At 37.4% G+C, this 22,231-nt stretch overlaps 1 protein-coding gene across 1 annotated transcript in view; it reads right to left on the bottom strand.

Moving 5' to 3' along the window:
• NECTIN3 (nectin cell adhesion molecule 3) overlaps positions 1 to 22,231 on the bottom strand; it is a 47,661-nt gene that overhangs the window by 22,674 nt on the left and 2,756 nt on the right. Inside the window, exon 2 of the mRNA XM_074154217.1 lies at positions 1,569 to 1,907. Within this exon, the coding sequence (XP_074010318.1) occupies positions 1,569 to 1,907 (339 nt within the window). The remainder of the gene's footprint in view (positions 1 to 1,568; positions 1,908 to 22,231) is intronic.

Below are 22,231 nucleotides of genomic sequence, written 5' to 3'. Positions count from 1 at the left end.
TAACTAGGACATAAAAGAATCTTTGCCAGTAGCAGTTGGGTTTTTGCTATTCAGAGGTTGATACCAAGTCACTGATAGGCTTACAACTATCAACAAGCATCTACATAATCCACTATGAAAAGAACTATGATCAAGATTAATGTATGCCTGACAAATACTTCTTTACACATTATCAAAAATTGCAGTTGGAATGGGTATCGTATCAAGCAGGTTGTGGCTCTTCTACATTTTCAAATGTAGAATAATAAACACATACGCCATATATTTGCTTTATAAGTTCCTTCTCACATTCTCCATAAACCTAAAATTTGAAGGGCAAAATGGATCCAACTACCAACATGATCTGAAAAAATGCATCTTAAAAATAGGGACTGACTAGAAGAGATGAGGGAAAGCAGTAAGAACCTCCCACTATATGTTGATGAAGCACAACAGCTGAAACCTGAAGTAAAATGACTGCTACAATAGCCGCTTGTAGTACAGACAGAAGACAGGTGGAAGAGAGCCATAAGGTCACATGCTTTGTATATCACACTGAACTTACTTGGTCAAGTTACTGGTTTCAAATTGGATTAAGCTATTTTGATGCATTTATTTTGCCCCACCTTGTGGTGAAAACCAGTTTACATACTGTACTAAAGCCATCTGATTAATCTCATATAGTATTCTGCTACTGTGAAAAGTAGAGATCAAAGACCAAGAATATTCTAAAAAGCACATTTGTTTACAAGAAGAGTCATTGAGAAGCACCTAATCTGTAGAAAATACCACTTGACTACTTGCAGTGGATACAGAAGTAATTTACTCTATTATAAGAAGGTGTAATATTCTAAGGAGAGGGCAAGTCAATGGGGCTTCAACTTTCAGGATAGAGTAATCATTTTAGGTCGTATTGCACTACCACCTAAGTCTACCTGTGCCTTCAGTACTAGCCCTTTGCGACAGCAACACCGAACCCCCAACAAGATAGACAAAATCAGTTTGTGAGAAAACTGAGTTTATACAAGCTTCATATTACAAATATCCACAAGCAGTTAAGGGCTTAAATTGTCTCTTCCTTCCTAGAACTCCCAGTAGTCGTCTATGCAGTTTTACTTTACACTTACACTGTGCAAAGAACAGTTTACATCACCAGACACAAGCAGCTACTTTAATTTATTATTATTAGCAACAAATATGAGGAAATTTAGGCAAGGCTGTAGCTAAAGCCATGTTTGGCTGCTTCTCAGCACACACACAGAGGTCCCTATTGCCAGGTCTATGTTCCAAAGCACTGTCCAAATGCTTAGATTAGCACAATGCTTAAATAGGAACTGCTTATTTGTTTTTAATATCTGGAAAGAAAATAAATCAAAGAGCAAGTTCTAAAGAAGCAAGACCCAAAAGAAGTCTCCTCAGTGAAGTTAGTAAGAATATCAAGACATCCGTTACGAAAGACAGGCAAATACATTTTTTTTTTGTATTGTCATTGGGTTAAAAGGTAAAATACAACATATTAATGTTTGCAGAATTTCACTAACAAGTTTGTGCTATTAATTTCGCCTCCTTTCATAAAGAAGTCGACTTACCTAGTACTGTTACAGTTGTTGATGACTGCGTATTTCCAAGTGGGAATGTAACTGCCTTGCAAATATATTCTCCTGCATCAGAAAAGCTTACATTTTTTAAGATGATTGTTGCATCTGCAAGTGAGTAGTTTTTAAATGACACTCTTCCTTGGTATTCTCCTTGAACAGATATTCCATATTCAGGATGATGAACAGCAATAGTCTGTGAACTTTTACCGTGTATCTTCTCCCAAGAAACTTGTGCAATTGTTTCATTTACATCAATTATGCATTTCAGTGCAACCTTCTTCCCCCAAACTGCTGTCACATGTGGATCAACAATTGGTCCAGCTAAGGCACCTAAAAATAAAGCAATCATTAGTTGGTACACAAAAAGGTTATCCCTCTAAGTCTTCACATTAAGCCTTCTTCATTAATTAGCTTGCTTTTTTCAAAGAGAATTCTTACTTTCTTCTGAATAACCGTATGCTAGCTTATTCACAGCAGTGTGGAAACATTACAAAAGGATGCTTTAAGCAGAAACAAAACTAAAGGTAGATCAACCATTCTTCGGAGAATACTGCCACTAATACATAACTTTCTATAAAAATGACCTGATAACTGTGTAACTGGTATGTCAACCTTTTGGGAATTTAACTAGACATGATCATTGCATGTATTCAGGTTCATTGAAAAAACAGTCCTCAGACATGGCACTTGAAAATTTTTACCTGATGCTCTGGATCAGTAATCAGACTGCTAAATTACTACTCTTATTTTTACTTTCAAATGATAAAGACTACTAGTAAAGTTAATTTAAGGAGAAATGCATAAGTGAAACTTCTACCACTTACCATACCAGTAACTACATAAAAAGCAAAGCAACAATTAGAAAAAAAACCAACCAAAAAAACCCCAAAGACCCATAAACTACTTAATCTTCACAGTGACAGTTAATCTAAGAATTCCATTTTAGATTCAGTATCCTACTTTCCAATAGATATGTATGTACTGTCATACATATGCAAGTTCTTTTACACTGTAGTGTGGTGTCTTCACACTAGATCTTCCCTCTGTACTAACACAGTAAATATGCAACAGTAGGTATAAGCCAAGTGTTTGCTTAAGATTCAACGTATTCCCATTTAATACCTAAAATACTTTCCACAGCAGCAACTGCATTCTGAGCTCAGCATTTTATATCACCACCTTTCAAGAAAGGAAATCCTTCAGGACAAATTTCATTAAACCATAGATTCACAATTGAAGTTGCTGGAGCATCTGTTTGGCAAAACAAATCATTTGTTCTCTTACAGTAAACTAACACGATGAAAAAGAATCAAAGTCTTGGTCCACACTGTGTTTCTTTTTCTGTGCTTAAGTTTTAACACAGTCATTTCAACTGCTCTGATTTTCTCTTCAGTTATCAAATCAGTACTCAAGCTGTTATTGAGGAAGTTTACCCACGGAACAATATTCAAGTCTAAATTTTAGTAGCCCCCTTTTCACAAGCACAAAAAAGGTTGTTTGACTTGAGATATTAACCGCCTTGTCAGTCAACCAGTTCCCGCAAAAGAGAAACCATGTGTTCGAAAAAGAATTCTCTACATGCTTTTATATCTAAGTCCACTTTAGAAAGTTTTCCATTTCCCATCAATTGATTTTTCAGCGTTCAAACTATAACTAAGTCAATGAAGTCACCTCAACAAGTGATTAAAAGATTCAGCTATGGATTTCTTCAGTATAAAACTAGTAACTAATGCCACTAGTATAAAAACATTGCACAATGTTTTATGCACATAAAAAGTTGCACAAATAAATCAAACTAAGCCAGAACTTTAAACCAAGATTGTTGATATGCCAGTCACTAAGAGGCAAGGGGGGAAAAAAATAGCCAGAAAACTCAAAAAAACCCTGAATAAGTAACTTTAATATACAGAATATCTACCATAACTAAACCACAAGTAACTAAAGAACATTGTCTAGTCTTCTCATGCCTCTTGAACTAATATGTACTGCTGAGAAAGACATTGGAAAGAGGGCAACTCTTTGAAGACTGAAATGTGCAGAATTCTGCCCAAACTTTGTCTCCACTTGACAATGCTACATTTAAGCATGAGGTGGAGTGCTCCTTAAAGACTACATAACTATTGCTTTCTACCTTATATCTAAATAAGGCTCACAATTTCTGCACTGTATTTCAGAATGCAAAGAATATACATATTCTGTAATGTCATTTAAGAAAACACACTTTTGTTCAGAAATCAGTAATTTGCAACATTTCCATCTCCTGAATCTTAACCTGTAGTTAACCTTAATATAATGATCAGCTGTATAACTCCAAACTTAGTACAGAAAAGCCCTAAAAGTAAGCTTACATAAAAGCTGCCTGGACTTCTGGGAAGGTAACAAACTGAACTGGAAAGTCATCCTAGTTAGTGGGACACATAAGCTCGTTTGTTTCCTTTAATATTTTTTTTTTGACAACTACTTCCAATTAAGAGGCTTTAGCTACAGAAAAATGACCAGAGTACATTTAAAAAGTCAATAGTCTACTGACAGTTATCCCTTTTTTGAAGATGTGGAAATAAAACATTTTTTCCACCAAGGAATGCTTCTAACAGTTCATTTGTGCCATGAGAACATTGTGTTCTCACATGAATTGCATGAATATTTTTGCAAGTCAAACATTTCTATCGCTGATACTTTCAAGATTGACAGATTGAACTGAGCAGGCCTCATATGTATATAAATATACATATATTACATTTCAGCTATAGAACATTGTTACATCTTATTGTTCATTCACCTTATCCAATAAAGACAGAGCCAATAGATTATTACACACTTATCTCTTCTGACATGTTCAGACTCTAAAGACAACTCATCTACACTAATCATTTATCTTGATCTTACATATAGTTTATATAACAGTATATATATTCCAAAGTGTTTAAAGTTTTGAAAATAGTTTAAAGCTCAAGTGAGAACAACCACATCTTTAGTTCACAATAACACCTTTAGTTTTAAACTTCAGCCAATTATCAGTATTTAACTAACTTTTGGTTGCTGAATAATGAAGCTAACAGTTCAAAATAGCAAGTTATTTACTATATTGATATCAGGGCTCTCCAAGACTTGGGACTCTAAGACAGGTATTTCCTCTGACATAGACACTTCCACTCAAGAGTTAATACTTTTCTCTAAGATTGTACTTGAATAATGATTAACAGCTACATGTCTACTCCAAAGTAAAGCTTTCCAGGCTTACAATGCACAAGATTCTGAAGAACAAGACATTTCAAGGCCACATTATTCATCTCCTTAACTGATCCAAGGTACTGATGCATAGGACACATTCACTGTTTTAATAAAGCCTAGCTCTCCTCCTCTTGAAATCTAACATTGAGATCTGACCTCTGCTTGCACAGTCAGTTTCAATACTGAAGTCCTTCCTTATCATTCTCAACATCCCTTAAGAAAAAAAAATTTGTATTCACTTACTAATCAAGATCTCGTTTTGTAACTTCTCAATGCAAAACATCATGAAGTTTTCTTAGATTTTTCTTTAGATTTGACAAAGTTTTTGTGGAATCTATTTTCCTTTTTGCTTACTTGGAAGATGAAAAAATTTCTGACATCTTCCCTCAATCATGTGCACTCTGACAGGTTATAAGTTCCAGAAAGTCTTTGAAACGTGGAATGAGGTTCTCACATAAGCTGCTTAATTGAGTACACTGTCAGATGACTTTTACTGGTGGTTTACAATAATTACTTGAGTACCATATTGTCATATGGCACCCAATCCCATCAATTTCAAAGCTTTGAACTTAACTATCATTCAGCCTGTATATATGTTTTAGAAGTCCTTGTCTGTATCAGTCAGCCAGACTTAGTCCTTTAATGAACCAATTCATACTACTAGTCAGATTGCACAGGCAATCAATTTACCTTGTTTTGATCAGAAAGAGCTTGTCCAGTACTATTTCATATGCAGCCTGGTACTATTGTTATCTCCAGTACCTTTAGATGTTTGAGTTTTACCTAAGTTCCTACACACTAACAGATGTTTTGATCGCACAATGATCCAATCCATGCTGGTAGTACTTCACATCCAAGTCTATCACAAAACTACCTTGCGTCTAAAGTTATGAGGTGTTAAGCAGGTGGATACTCCTCCTAGTTGATCTACTTGACACGCATATTTTCCGATCTATTTGCATGCCTGCTAATAAAATCCAACCTATTTCACAGATAACAGTTAGTTGCATGCAGACACCGACAGTCCACATCTCAGCTTCTCAAACCGCAACATGTTGTTCCTCTCTATCTCTAATTTTACCAACCTCAAGGACTTAAAAGCAGCCATTTACTATTCATGGCTCCACACTTGCTTATTAATGCTGTGATACTGCCCTACCTCAATTTAAATGATTTCAAAGCTGAAGAATGGATTACCTCATTTGAGAGTGGAAGGAGAGAAAGTATAACCTTCTTGTTCTAGTATTTACAGTATAATACCTTCCAGCAGAACATGGTTTTGGCCCTTTGAGTTCTGACACCCCCTGCTCCCTCCCAAAAATGAGCTGCAATATCTTTTCATTTTCCCACCCACCTTTCACATCACCACACAGACCAGATTTCAAGGCCAAGTACTGCAAATATATCTCAGTAAAAATTGTATAAGCTATTCTTTTATTTCAGATAACTACTAGATTTCATCATTTTTCTCAAACAGGTTGTTTTTTTTTTTTATCAGGTTTACATTGTGTTCATTAGCTCTCCAGTTTCAGACCATCGCAATAATCTATTTAAAAACAGTAACAATTACCATTATCACTTATCTTACCAAAAAGCAGTTTGAAGAGTAAACAAAGCAGGAAAAATCCCTAAAACTTATTTCTGGCATTAAAAGCCACCGAACTAGAAGCTATCAAATATTGACTGTGATAACATGTTCACTAGTAATTCTTAGCCAAACTTCTCACCAACTAAAAAAAAAGATACCAAGGAAATACAGGGTCTTGAAAACATAATGACCGTCTTAATAACAAAGTGCCCATGCTACAGAATGAGAGAGTAGCCTCCACACTTCCAGCCTTGTTATTTGCTATAATAAACAGCAGATTTAGAGGTTTTCTATATGGAACAGCCATGCAAAAGTCTAGTTACAAAAGCAATCCATTTTGTTACCTGCTATAGAACCATAGCCTGCTTAACAGCACACCACTGGCAAGACAAATCGCATTGCCACTTCTTAGCCACTTTGCACCAGCTCAACTGTTTCCACAAGACAATAAAGCCAAACTGCAGAAGAGCAGAAAACCTGAAGGTTTTCTCTACGTCAGCAAGTTATTCAGCTCATAGGTGTATCTGGCCTTAGTACACACTAATACAGAGAACTAAGATGAGTCCCAATCAAGAGTGGAGCAGAACAATAAGAACACCCCATTTTGGTGACATCAAGTTGCTATGTCAGCAGAACTTCCCACGAAACACTCTTAAGGTCAGGATAGACATTATTGTTAGGTCAGTTTAATTTTAGCTGACATCAGAAAGCTTAGATCCATTCTCCCAGCCCTCCCTCTCCTGCACAAGCACTCATCAGGTACCTAAGAGAGAGCCCTACAAAACCACTCACTTTTTTCTTCCTGATCTAGCCTTCTGAATTTCTCTTTCCCGGTTTAGTCAATCACAAGTGGCAATGCAACAGAGGCAACAAGACCACAGCCACATATTCTACTGGCATTTTAAGATCTGTTTAGCTAGAAAATCAAATCACTTAGGGACACTGCAGAAAACAAGCCTGAAACCCTAACTTGAGGCTTTATAAAAATATATGCTTAAATTACTGGGAAGAAGTCAGTGTGTGTCTTTTGAGTACCAGAGCATGATCAAATTACTGTGTCAAAAAAAAAAAAAGATCAGGACCAAGGAATGGAAAAGACTCAAGATTAAGTAGTACAAAATGCTCCAACACTAGCTTCCAATTAAAATTGTTAAGCAAGTACCTAGGAAAAAACTGCACTTACATCAAAGAGATAGTATTATAGCCTAGTGTTGTTCTCATCTTTGGATTTGCTTTACCAGTCCTCGCTTGAAGCGGAGTGCTAGCTTGCCAATGAAGTTTTTTGGGGGAAGTAGGCTGGGAGCAGAAACAGGGCATGAGACTGACTTCTATAAGCATTATGTTCACTAGACTCAGCTCAAGTTCCCTTTTTTATACAGCATCTGCCTTTTAAAAAGCAAACCAGAGGTATGTTATCTCCATCTTAGAAGACCAATTCATAGAATCATGGAGTGGTCAGAGTTGGAAGGGACCTTAAAGATCATCTAGTTCCAAGCCCCTGCCATGGGCAGGGATTCCTCCCACTAGACCAGGTTGTTCCAGTCCCTATCCAACCTGGCCTTGAACACCTCCAGGGATGGGGCATCCACAACTTCTCTGGGCAATCTGTTCTAGTGTCTCACCATCCTCAAAGAACTTCTTCCTAACATCCAATCTAAATCTACCTCTACCTTCTTTCAGTTTAAAAACATTACCCTTTGCCATACTGCTATGCTCCCCGATAGAGTCCCTCCCCATCTTTCCTGTAGGCCCTCCTGAATACTTGAACACTACTATAAGGTCTCCCCGGAGACTTCTCTTCTCCAGGCTGAACAACCTCAATTCTCTCAGCCCGTCCTCATAGGAGAAGCGCTACAACCCTCTGATCTTCATGGCTTTCTTCTGAACTTGCTCCAGCAGATCCATGTCCTTCTTACGTTGAGGGCTCAAATTCTTAAAAACTTGTTCAGTGTTTATCACAACAGTATAACAGACATGCAAAAGCCTACCAGAAGGCAAAAAATCTTGAAGTGAGGTGTAGCAATTGAAGAGTCTGAAGCAGAGGCTACTGAAATCCTCTTTAGCTGGCAAATGCACTCAAAGTCATCTCAGACTGCTTTCGTATTTTATCAATGTTCAAGGGACTCAATCTTTTGAATTCAGAGGTCAACCTGATACCAAAGGGAAATGAGGAACATTATGACAATTGTTTAAATAATGACATATTCCTGGATTTCTCCTGCTGCATTTATTTATCACTACTGTGATTTACACATATTCATCACTTGGAAGTGCATCTATTAACTTCTGAATGTTAACTTTTTATACCTACAAATGAACCAAAACTAGGTCCCAGTCTTAACTTTATCTAACACATAAGCACCTCCCCTTCAGGCAATTATAGCCTACATGCTTACAAAGGCAAGGGAAACATCGTTGCAAGCTGAAAATTGTGAAAAAGTTACACAAAGATAAATTTTTTAAAGCAACCTAGAAGCTGAACACGCTGGCCACAAGAACAGGTTGAGTTCGACAATGCATGTAAAGGTCAGTCTCTTAATTTCAGTGCTGTGTCAATCAAGAATTAACTGTTGCTAAAGCAGAAGTATTACCCAAAAGATCAAGCCCAAGACAGATAAATTCTCAGTTAAGTCCTATCACAGGATGTTCTGCAGAATTTAAGTATTTTGAACCTCTACCTGCTGCTTCTAAGGGTGGAGCTGACAACATGTCGCACTATTCTAACAAGAGGCTCATCTTACTCAACCCCTTCAGTCCCCACAGCTGACGGAAGGGAAAGTCAATTATCTTCCTCTAGTTGCTGAATCAACATGTATAGCTATATACAGATATTGAGGAATACTGGTATTTGTGGGGAAGGCTACAGATACCAGTCACAAGATAGCATCCAGAGCCCACAGGGAGAAGATTCATACTGCCTGTTAAAAGGCCATATAATACAATACTGGACAAAATACTCTCATCCTAATATAAATGAGTCAAGATGATAGAGTATACAAACCTCTATAGCACCACAATAAACACTTATTATCAGCAAGATAGATGTTTTCATCACAGAAAGCAAGGAAACAGATTAGAAAGGGGTATTTTACTCCAGTGCAACACAAAGTCAAAGAAAAAGTAGTTAAACCTCTGAGTTTAACATTAACATAGCTTAAGCACAACTCAGAGTCATGAGTCGAAGTTTCAAGCGCAGAGCTTTTTTTCAAGTCGGCATGGCTGTGACCCACTATTCTTATTTCACAATGCTGCTTTCTTCACGTGTTAACTGGTACTTCTGGTCTAGTTTCACCACCTCCACCCGGGGCAGAAACTGTGCCCCTGCATACTCTGCTTCCTACCTTACTGCACAGACCTTTAGTGTCAAGCAGCAGGAAACTAAATACAATCTAAGACACTAGAGGAAAGTTTAAAATAAAGGTTAGGCTCATGATTCAAATTGAGTTGTGAAGGACACTTAGAAAGCCAATTTTATAAGGTTAGAGCTTTAAATTTAACTGCTCACCAAGAATGTTTACAAAGGCCCGTGAACTTTAAAACTTCATCTGGAATTTCAACTTAAACCATATTAGCACCAGTGCCTGTTTTACATGCTCTTACATTATAATCTTCTATGTATGTTAACACATAACAAATTAAGACATTTGTGTTTATCCTGATACTAAGCATTCAGATGTTTACAAGACATGTTGAACTAATAAGTGAGGCAAGTTATGCAGCAGCTGGACGTTCTTCCGCAATGAACATTCCAACCTCTGTTTAACCAGACAAACCTCCCAGTCCCACACCCTTTAAAAGGAAACACACAAAACAATAAGGTACTCTTTGTTTTCCAAGAAACGGGTCACACTCAAAAGCAGGACTGGAGGAGAACATCTCATGCTTAGTCCCACTTCCTCAAAAAACTAGTAATAAGAGTAAACAAGTAGTTCAAAAGTTATCTACAGAAACATACACCATTTCCTCTCTCTAAACACCACAAAATGCTTCACATTCCCATTTAAATAAATTTAAATGCTGAAATACCAGAAGTAATAAGTACAAATACACAAAAAGAAAAGCAAGAGATATCAAAAAAAAAGCAGTTATTCATGTAACTCAAACTTTTGATTGGAAAATTTGTTAAAGAGCTCCACATACTCTTTTCAGTAAAGGTTTTCTTCATCAAAGGGCCAGCCAGCTCCCAGCAGATAATCAGTCCTCTCTATTATTTCTCATACTCTGATCCACAAGAATATATTCAGCTTTTGTCACTTTTTTTTTTTTAAAAGCTCTTAACTCTTCAGAGCTGTGTATATGAATCAACACGAAATCTCTATTAGCACCAGTTTGTCCTCAACTGAGTCACTATGACATACTCAAATCACTCCTTAGAGACTAGTTTTCTCATTCTCAGCCACAAATAAGACTTGGAAAAATAACAGACAGCCTTCAGCTGTGAAAAAAGCAACTCATTCTGAGTACACTCATTAATAAGTTGTTATAAGTTGATGTTTAGACACATGTTTAGTGTTGTTTCCTAAAAATTAATTTTAAAAGCTCCATTTCTTCATTTATTTGCAAGGCTGTGAATTCAAGGTGATGACAGAAATTCCACTCAGGAGATATAGGGTAGCTCCTAATCACTTAGTTTTAGTCCTAAGCTAGTCCTTCAGCTTTTTTGCCATCTATAAATCAAGTACACAGAACTTCATTTGCCTTTAAGTCAGCCCCATCACCTACTACCAACTGCCTTTCATGACACAAAGAGACAATTACATACATATATTATAGAAGAACTGCCAGTTTCTGGACATTAGTTCATTCTTTGAATGAAGTTCAATTGAAACCTTTTCATTTCAATTCTTGTATGCTTTTCAGAGCTAAGTCTAGAAGTTCCAAAACTGGCATTACAATGCTTTTAACTTTAAAGCAGATGCCAACATAATATTAAGAGGACATGCTTCAGAACAGTACACTACCTAGTTTATACCTTCTATAAAGGTACAAACTGCTGCAGCAGTGCAGCTGCCTTCATGCAAGACTTCTGGCAAAGATAGTCTTCTTTCCTCTTAAGACTGTAAAACTGTGAAGACAACACAGCTTCCAGTCCACAGTCCAAGCTTCAGAGACAAGCATGAGACATTCAAGCTGCCATAAATCACCATTATTCTACCATGTTCAGAACTGCAAGAGATGCTCAGCTGTGCCAGTGAAGGACAATCCAGTGGAGCCAAGGCTTACTGGAGGATTGTTTGTCAGGACAACCATTTACTCCTAACGCTTTCAGCTGTCCCAAGCCTGATCTCACCTGTCAGCTTCGCCCTCAGCTGATTTTTAAGTAGTGATCCATTTCTTGTTGTCTTCTGCAGCCACAGCATCCTCTGGCAAGGAGTGCCAACAACCTTGCTACCAGTTCTAAAAACACCTTCTTTGCTTGCAACTTGCCTCCTTTTAGCTTCATTTGATGAGCACCTATTTCTTGCACTGTAAGAATGTATGTATACACATTGTTGACATCACTCATGATTTCACAGGTTCCACCATATCTCTCCATCTCTTCCCCTTCTCCCAAGAAATAATCTCTTTTCTCAACTGAGAAGTCTTAGCCAACTTCACACAGAAGCCCATTTTCATACCTTTGATCCTTGCTGCCTTCCTCTGAACCTACTTCAACCCTAAAGTTTTTTAGGTTTTGTTTATTTGTTTGCTTTTAACATCAAGGGACCAAAACTGAACAGAGTACTTGAACAGGCAAGCAACCTAGTAACACATTAGCACAGTATATTTTCTTTTGCTCTCCAACACTTCATTTGCCCACCACGCCCTTTTAAAGAAAACACAGAAAATAATCAGTTATGGAACTGACCATCACATACCCAAGGCCTTGTTTCCAACTATACAAATAGTCAGCTCAGAGGCAACAATATATGAAGTTTACTCCTCCCCTCCGTCAAGGGGGCCTCATGGGTATCACTGAACATTTACCTACACTTCAGATTGTTTCATTATTCAATCACTTAGTTTCATGAAGTCCTCTGTAACTGTGTAATTCATCTTTATTCCAACTTACCAGAGAAAAGTAGTTGCACATAAAGGGCAAAAATAGGTGTTTGGGAGTGGCTTGAAGGGTGGAATTCAGTTGTACAGAGTCCAACTGTTGGCTAATTGTCTATTGATACTGGGGCAAGTATAGTTTTCATGTTTCCGATGGCAGGATATAGTGCACTTAGTAAGTTTGTGCATTATACCAAACAGATACAGTTGATACACTAGGAGGCAGGACTGCTACTTTCAGAGACCTGAACATGCTAGAGAAACAGGCTGGCATGAACATTATGGAGTTCAGCACTGGCAAGTGTAAAGTCCCACATATGCACTGGAATAACCCAATGCCTGACCAGGCTGTAGTTTCCTGGTTCCTCTTCTCTTGAAGGAAGATGTGATGTCTGCCTTTTTCTACTCATCAGGAACCTCCTCCAGTCACTATGACTTTTCCAAGGTGACAGAACATGAGATCAGCCAACACCTCCTGACTTATGATAACTTCAAAAAAACCCCACACATAGGGCATTTCAGCTATTTTGGGGGGAACAAGACCAATGGAAAAACACTTATATTAACGTGTTTATTAACCCATTAACATTAATATATTAACTTGTTTATTAATTGTCTTTAATAGGATATTACTTTTACATAGGAAGATTAAAGCAAAAATTTAAGTCAAGCAGAAATGACTGTTGCTCCAACTTTAAATGGAGAAAGGAACATGGCATGCTCAGAGAGACTGCCCAATGCATTTGGTGCTGCAAGCGTACACAGTCCTTACAGAAAACTCAAGGATAAGCTAGCAAAAAATTCTGTCCAAGTAAAAAATTCTGAATTTCTTGAAATAAGCACCCAGGTATCAGAATTTTGCAGGGGTTGTTTTTTGTGAAATTAATTTTCAGGAAGGACCTGAAGTTCTGCTAAGCATACAGCAACAGTTGTAAGCATTCAGCATTCCCTGTCCCCACAACTGTACCTCTTACACTGAAATTAGAAAACCATTAAGTCAGGTACATGGACATGTGTGATGTCCTAGATGAAGGAACAAGACCTTCAGTCCCTAGGAAAGTCTCTATTCCCTTAAGCAGGCTGCCCCTCTACTTTTTATATCTCATCTTCCCACATACCACCTACTCTAGGAAGAACCGAGGGCTGCAGGAGGAGAAGGGAGGTTGTACTTTGCACTACATGAAGTAGCAAATCTCTTAAGTTCAGGAAGATGGCTAAACATTAACCTCACAGTTTCAATTACTTGTAAGGTTTGAATGTTATCTGCCTATATTTAACAACTGCAGCCATACTATGAAATACAAAATGAACATATTTTGTCAGGAGCAGCAAATCATAAAAATACAATGCCTAAATCTCAGCTGTCCACTACAAGATCTGATGAGTTACCAGCTACATTACAAAGTTATGTGGATGCCTGCTGCCCACCGCTGGCTTTTTTTTTAAGCTGGTAAGGCCACCCTCCACTACAAGCTATTCCAGCAAGTTAACCCTTTTTTCCCCAGGAACTGCATCAGGACAGTAAGCCTAGGTAACTGATAGCCAAGTATATTAATGCTGTATAATAGTATAATAGCTGCTGTATTTACTGCCAAACTACATTTTGAGTATTTGTCATGCTGCCACTCAGCTCTGTGCTGTAAGAGACTGGTTTTACTGGCTACTTACTGAAGTAACAGAAGACACGCAGGCAAATCTTTCTTTAGTAAGTTTTAGAGGATCTCTTAATTACTTTAGGAGTTAACAATGGGATCCAATTTTAGAATAAGCTTTTAGCAGTCAAATTCCTTTATCCTAAATCTTGTTTCAGACTTCACTTGGGCATTTTAGTCTTAATAGAAAAAGACTTCCAACCACTTTTACTTTTCTTCCAGCAGCTATAGTATACCAGCTCCTGCCTACCCATGCACAAAATGAGGGTAATTTAGACTGAAAGGGACTTCTGGAGTTTATCCAATCCGATCCCAAACTGAAAGCAGGGCCAACTTTGAAGTCGGATCAGGTTGCTCAGGGTCATTCCATAGCCAGGTTCTGAATATTTTCAAGGACAGAAATTCCACAACCTGTTTCAGTACTTCATTCCCCACGTGGGAAAACATACTGCTAACACTTTGTTAGAATTTCCCTTTTGTAGCTTGTGTCTGTTGCCTCTTATCCTTTCCCAGTGCATATTTAAGTAGAGCCTGGCTTCATTTTCTGTCTCATCTCCTATTAAAAACACATAGCCAGCAATTAGGCTCTCCCACCTTGGACTTTTCTGAACACAGAACAAATTCACTTCTCAGCCCCTCTTCATACATCATGTCCTGCTAAAATCCTTCTCTTTGTGGCTTTCCACAGACACCTCAGCATCTGTCTCATACCTGGGAGCACAAAACTGGGCACAGTAAACTCCAGACAGTCTCAGAAGCTTCAAACAGCAGAGACTAATTGCTTCCTTCAGCTTGCTGACCATGCCCAATATGTTTTTCACCTTTTACACCACAAAGGCACATACACCACAAGGGCCCCTAGGTTCTTTCCTGTAAAGCTGCTTTTCACCAGTTAGCACCACATCTACACTAATGCATGGGGTCATTCCGCCCCAGAAAGGCTTGGTATTTCCTTTTGTTGAATTTCATGAGGTTTCTGCCAGCTATTTCTCCAGCCCACAGAGTTCCACTCAATTAGCCCTAATCTCCAGCATATCAATTGCCCCTCACAATCTGGTAGCATCAACAAACTTGCTGAAAGTGCATTACTGACCTGGAAGAGGGTTTGAAGTGCAGACTGCCCCTGCACTAATCCTTAAAGACATGCCTGCCACCAGTAACGAGCCTCAAGGAGGACTCTGTACAGCTATCACAACCTTCCAAGTCCAGCAGTACACACAATTTTTCACCCACTTAGTAATCCACTTACCTAAACCCTATCTCACCAATTTGCCTACAAAGATGTTTTAGGAAACCTTGTTAAAAGCCTCTCAAGGTCAATAACACTGATTGCTCCTCCTCTGTCCACTGTCCCGTCCTATGTATTTACAACAATCAGTTTAGGACCTCTTTTCAGATCAGTCTCAAACTGTGGAGACACCGCAACTCCTTTTCCTCACTTCAGTTTTCACCTTATTTGCAGCCACATCAATTTATCACACCTAATCCATGCCTCTTGAGTCTTGGAAAACACATCTGTAGAGTACATCACCAAAGGAACTTTCACTAACAGTTCCATAGAGTCCCACAGTCCCCACCTCTTTCTGTAAGGCAGAACACTCAGCAGAATCTTTAAAAGATCTGACACAAAGCTTACACAAAACTATTTGCCAACAGCAGATTACATTCTGATTTGTCAGAAGGCAACACTTTTATTAAATATTCACGTGAAAACACTGATGTATCAACTGTGATAAGTAATCTGGTTATAGTCAAAAGCCTTACTACTTTATAGCCATTGAACTTAACAGTTGTCTTATACATATAGAATCATAGAATAGTTTCAGTTGGAAGGGACCTTAAATATCATCTAGTTTCAACTCCCTGCCATATAAATTACGTATCAGATGTAGTTCAAGCCTCTGCACCACAAACTGCTGAAACACTGCTATGCAGAACTTGCTATACTTCTTCCTATACAGGATATCCTGGATAAATGGGTATAATGCACTTGCTAGTTACCGGAGGTAGACTATTTTATGCTACTTTACCTACCAACACCACACAAACTTTCAACAGGATGCACTTAAATCTCATAAGTGATTAATGGTATGGTTACAGTCATCAAATTCTCATGGTTGATTTCTTCAGATCTATAGTGCCTCTTTAAATGTTAAAGTGCCTTAACGAAGTCATAATAACATTACTTCTGTTTCAAAAAAGTTTGTCTTTTGAAGTCAAAAGTGCATTTAAGTGTTTAACATACAGAAGTAGCATCACTGGGAAGGGCCTAGCAGTGGGTTTTTATAATGCAAATACTATCAATCTTTAAAAATAAACTACAATATTGAACTAAGCTTAGCAGCACTAGATCTTTGTTTCTCCGACCTCCAATAATAATCTTTGTCAGAGTTGACTAAGTATATTTTTATTGTGGCAAGGGCCAATGGGTGATGTAGCAGAAATTAAAGAAGGAATCCTGGGAAAAAAATTACCCTAAATTAATACAAGTCAAAAGTTTTGCCCCCTCAGTTACTCTGTTACTATGAAGAAGTTCTTTGAGTTTGATGTAATTTAACTTATGCTTGACTAAACTTACTATTGTTCTACCCAATTATGTACACTGAAAAGAAATAAAGTAAAGCTAGTTACCCAATTTGAACATAATCTCAACTTCTTCACACTATCGCCAGCATTCCTTCATCCAATAGGCTGTTCTTAAGAGTGCTTGTCCCAGCAATAAATAGTTTTCAGCTTAACCATATGCAGCATGACTGGTATTGCAAGTGAAAAAGCAGCAACATAAGTGGGCAAAGAACACCCACATGAAACAGGATTAAGAAAAATTTAAGTCAAGCACTAATTTGTAATCTTCTAACTCAAGGGCTCAAGTGAAAATAACAGATCTATAAGTACCTAATAAATTCATCAAGCTAGCTCAGTTTCTTTCTTCAACTCACCTGTACACACATCACCTACGGACATCCATTTGACTAGCCTTTACTCACCTTCCAGCAAGTGTTTTTGACCGGACACCACCATTTCAAAGGCTTCAAATTCTGCACACGCCACTGCATTACAGTGACTAGCACCTTCTAAGTATTTAAAACAACAGTCACTTAAGGAAAACATTCTCTTCTGTTCAGACTAATCCCGGAAAGATACTAAGGACAAGTTTAAAACCTATCATGTTATACCAGCCTTGACTAATAGAAAAGGAGAAAACAACAATCCCCTGTGGACATACAAAGGTACCTTAAATACCAGATAATGAAAATCTGATTTGAGGGGGGGAAATCAGCAAAAGCCTTCTACTGCTGCAGGTAATCCTAGTACACCAGTCATGACAAGCTACACTTCACTAGCCTTCGTGTTGAGGACGTGAAAATGTGCTATTTTAAGGTATTACAAAATTAAAAATGCTTTTACTTCTGTATACTACTTGAAAAATGAAAAAGAAGCAAAAGTATCAAACAGAAGAATGCAGTAGTGATTAAAGAGGATAGTCTGAAAGCTTGTTACTTTTCACCACCTGAACTAATACTGACCTCCTTGATAACATGCTCGTGTTAAGCTTTACCTGCTCCGTTTCCCACACTTGTGAAAACACAGGTAAAAAGATAAAGAACAGAGACTGCAGTTTCAAGACTCAAAAGTTCCTTACTCTTGCTGCTAGTTTCATTATATTGGTAACTCATAGACAGAAAGACCAATTTTTGAGTTCACATTTGAAACAGTCCTAAGTCTAAAAGTTAATTACCTGAAAAGAATGAAGAGAAAAATAACTCCCGGAGCATTCATCTGTTGGATAATAAAGAAGTTTGTTTAGTGTTTTTACTATGACTTGGAAGTCACGGTGCTATGCCTGGAAGCTCTTCACCATAAGCCTGTGTACTAAATTGTGTAGTAAGCAACCCCTGGTCTAGCTTTTCCAGAACCAAGGTAAATATTGGCCATGAGCCTCCTCAAGAGTCTTACTCAGACATATCTACACCTCATTTTAACCCATGATTTTACACATTCACCATCTTCTCACATCCAAGGAAGACAAGCTCTCACTTAACAGCTTTTTTACCTATCCTCACTTCACAGATGGAAACACAACAATTATTTTCCCTGACACTCTTTACTGCACGTTTCACTGTTTCATTGCTTCTCCCCTATTTCCTTGTATTTTATACACATTTATTTTGTATGCATTTTTTTTTTCTTAGCCATTCTTGGAATTTCTTCTCTTACTTATGACAGATGTGAGGCAATACATCTGCTTTTTAACTAGGAATAGAGAACAGTATTAATGACCCCCTTACCTCTAACAAGAGAGCTTGATCAACCTCTCTCACACCTAATCCAGTAATTCCTCATCTTCTCTATCCTCTCAATAAAAACACATTACTGCATTTCAAATAGCTGATCTCCAAGGCACTGAATGCAACTGTCCTTCAATTAAGTACTTTTCAAAGATCTTGTTTTAGATAGACTAACTCTACAAAAAAAAAAACCACCAACATCTAAAACCCCACATAGAACATTATCTGGGATAGAATTTACCTTTAAAGACCATATACAACTCCTTCTCTGCAAACAACAGCAACAGAAACCAACACCACATGGCATAACAAAACAATAATAGTTAAATAATTGCGCCTATAGCTACTCTTTACACATCTAAGAAAATCTGGCTGTTCAGTCAGTATCCAGTTATCCAGTTCCTAAGAAAATTCCTCACAGGAACTTCTGCAGTAGTTTCTATATACTAGTCAGCGTAGCAGTCATCAAGACAAAAAAATATTCAAATAATCCTGATTCAATACAACACATTCAAAGTTGGAAACAAGAAGTCCAAGTACAAACAAACAGTGCTACAGCAAAGTAATCTGTCAGCACAGAGCTCACCTTTAAGAGGCAAAGTACCAGGATTCCACAGGAAGCAGGCAACACAAGCAATCTCAGTGCTCTCACTTCTTTGCAGACTTATCTAACCAGTCTGTAGCCATACATTCTGATAAAGAGCTCTGTTTGGACAAAGCTGCATTTAACTACAGGACAGCTGGTCAAGCTACCTCCCCAGCAACAATGTGGTGTAACACGGGATGGAAAGTAATACTCTTCAAGTTTATTGCTCTTCAACAGATAACTGAATCAATACTAAAAGAGGACAACATTTACTAACAGCACTGCAGGTAGCCGGCACTTAGTGATATTACCTTCTACCAGTTTGTATACCAGGTTTTGTATTCCTCATACACTACCAGGTTTTGTATTCCTCATACACTACTTCCATTCACTACTGATTTTGTTTCTAAAAAATTGAGATTTAGACTTTTGATTCTAGAACTTAAGTCAATTTTTCTTTGAGTTTCACAAATGCTACTCGTTAGCCCCACACACTGCTTACTGAAGCAACACACCCCCAATTCCTTTCCCCAGCAGATGCATTTACACCTGTGATTTTGCATACCGTAAAAGCTCCACTACCAGCACCTGAAGGGTAATTAGCTCGAACAGATGCTCTGTAAAGGCAACATATTTTTGCTTCTACTGCTACAGAACAGTCCTTTGTTTCCCAATACCATCCTGGGAGTAATATTACTATAGAAGGAGAACATAGATTTGACCATAATTCTAAACAGGATACTTGACTCTGATCTTACAAGAAATAAATCCTGCTAGAGCCTTCTTTTGTTCAGTATCAAACAATCTACATATTCCATGACATAAGATTAAGTTATTTAAGGAGGCAAGAGAGAAACTCATTGTTTAAATCAGGAAACCTTTATGTAGCATAAATGGCTAAACAACCATCACAACTCTTTTATAATACTCAAAGCGTTCGTATCTTAACAACTTAAATAACATAATGTAACATTATGCTTCACTTCCATATATATGGGAGTTCTTGTACACAGAAGCCAAACTGTTAGTTGGCATCCTCACTTCTCATTCACCCTGAAAAGTACTATTACTGTAACCTGCTTTTACCCTGCCCAGCTCTTTCAGAGAAACTTCTATTTCCATGCAGACAAATTGAAACTGTCTTGTCTAATATTTAAATAGTCAAGAATTATAAGCCTATACAGTATATTTTATTAAAACGTTAGTACCTACACACTTTGGTATTTTGTATTTTATATGAGCATCACAGTTTAACAGTGATCTTGAACATGACAGACCTACCACCATGAAACAGGGCTAAAACATGTTCCAAAACAGCAGACAGCATGTTATATTGAGTTATCCTGAAGTACAGGCTTGACAAACCTCTGGCTTCATTTTTTTTTGCTAATTATCCAATAATCCAAGTTTAACTCTCCCCCTATTTGAAACTACTCTGTTATTTCCACCAGTGCAGTTGCTCTGTTTCTTCACACAGCAGTTTCATACACTGCTCTACCTACTACACAGTTCACCAACATGTCATTGTGACCAACTTTTAAAATACCCTCTACAGTATTCCACTCCTCCTCTTACTATTGCCATATTGGCTCACCTAATGCCATTTTAAAAGTGTATTTCTCTCCATACCATTTTCAAAAAAATAAATACATATTCGGACATGATTTTCTAAACTATCATTGTTGTCTTTTATACACAGTGAGGAAAAAATTCATTCTGTTGTCTTTTTGAACACTCTACAACACCTTCCCATTTCCAAAGTAGCAACCTGGTTTGCTTGATCTCATATTTTTGTCATGACTTGAACTGAAAATCCTAAAAAAAAAAAAAAGTTTCTAGTCAAATAGACTGTTGTGGTCAATAGTTACTTTAGAATTTCCTTTTTTTTTTTTTTTTTCCATTTGCAACTCCATTTTTGCATATGGAACAGTATATACTTGTCTTTATCCACACCTTTGTAATCCAACCCCTCCTCTATAGCCTGGAGTTCTGCTCTCCAGGCTGTTTTACGAAAAAAAAAAAAAAAGGAAATTAAAAAACATGCCCCACAAACTTTTCTGTTTCTAGTCTGGGAAGCTTAACATAATCATTGATCCCCACTGGAAAAAAATAAACGTATTTCCTCTGTGAAGTCCCTGAAAAATGCATCATATACATTTTTCTATTCACCTCACTATAATTTTGCTTAGTTTTTAACTCATGTTTACATTCCAACAAACTTCACAAAAAACTTAGCACTTTGTGCAAACTAACAAGGCACTGAAATTACAAGTAATTCATTATTTAGCAGCACACAGGTCCTCATATACAGCATAGGTGAAAAATATTTGCCACAACATACACAAAGTTATTTTATAGATTAAAGGTTATGATAATGCTCTTTATGGATGCTATACATCTCCCCTAGCTCAAAGATACAATAAATTTGGTCATATAAGTTTAGTACATACTTCATTGCATGATGCACTGTTAAACTGAGAAGTGGAATAATTACTCATACATGTAAGCTGAACCTGCTAGTCTCGCTTTCCTAAAAAGAGCAGTATCTATTAAAGCAGATTTATTATTAAAGCAGGTTTATTTTTATTCAAAAAAACAAAAGTTGCTGTTATTTCAGATTCCACATCCATTTCCTCTCATGGGGTTTTTTTTGGTAATATTTCTCTGAGGAATTATAGACTAAATAAATCATCATTTCCAGCTCTCAGTCAAAATGACTGCATAAAATTTGATTTGATTTTATACTGAAGTTTTTCTACCAGGGCAATTTTTTGATGTAGTGCCATTTTCAATGCTTCCTTTTGCTAGCATTATCAGAACCAACTAACCAGTAGGAAATATGGTGACCAAAAATATTTAGTCATTTTGGGTTCTGTCAACACAAAATCATGCTCAAAATGTGTTTACGAGCACTCTTGAAAGCTACACTCATTACGTTATTTTTCCTTCACGCTCACCTTCAACAGTTACAGAGATAAGGAAAACAATTGTGGGAAGTTTCAGGGGCAAAAAAGTAATCTAAAAACTAAGATGATGAAAAACCAACTTCCCCTCCTTCTTACCTCACAGTCCAGAAGTCACACTATCAGTCTCTTAAGTTCCCCCTTTTATCCATACATTTTGCTTCAAAACTTTGTGCTTGAAAAAGAACATTATTTCAACACAACAGTCCCGCTTTTGGCAGATGTTCTGAAGCATTATCAGTAAAGTTCACATCTTGAATCTGGGAAGACTGACATCTGAATTACACTCATCAAGACAAAAATAGCAAG

This window comes from Numenius arquata, chromosome 1 (genome assembly GCF_964106895.1).
Source record: "Numenius arquata chromosome 1, bNumArq3.hap1.1, whole genome shotgun sequence".
Lineage (NCBI taxonomy): Eukaryota > Metazoa > Chordata > Aves > Charadriiformes > Scolopacidae > Numenius > Numenius arquata.
Note: the sequence above shows the minus strand (reverse complement) of the source record. Positions and strands in the feature narration are given on the sequence as shown.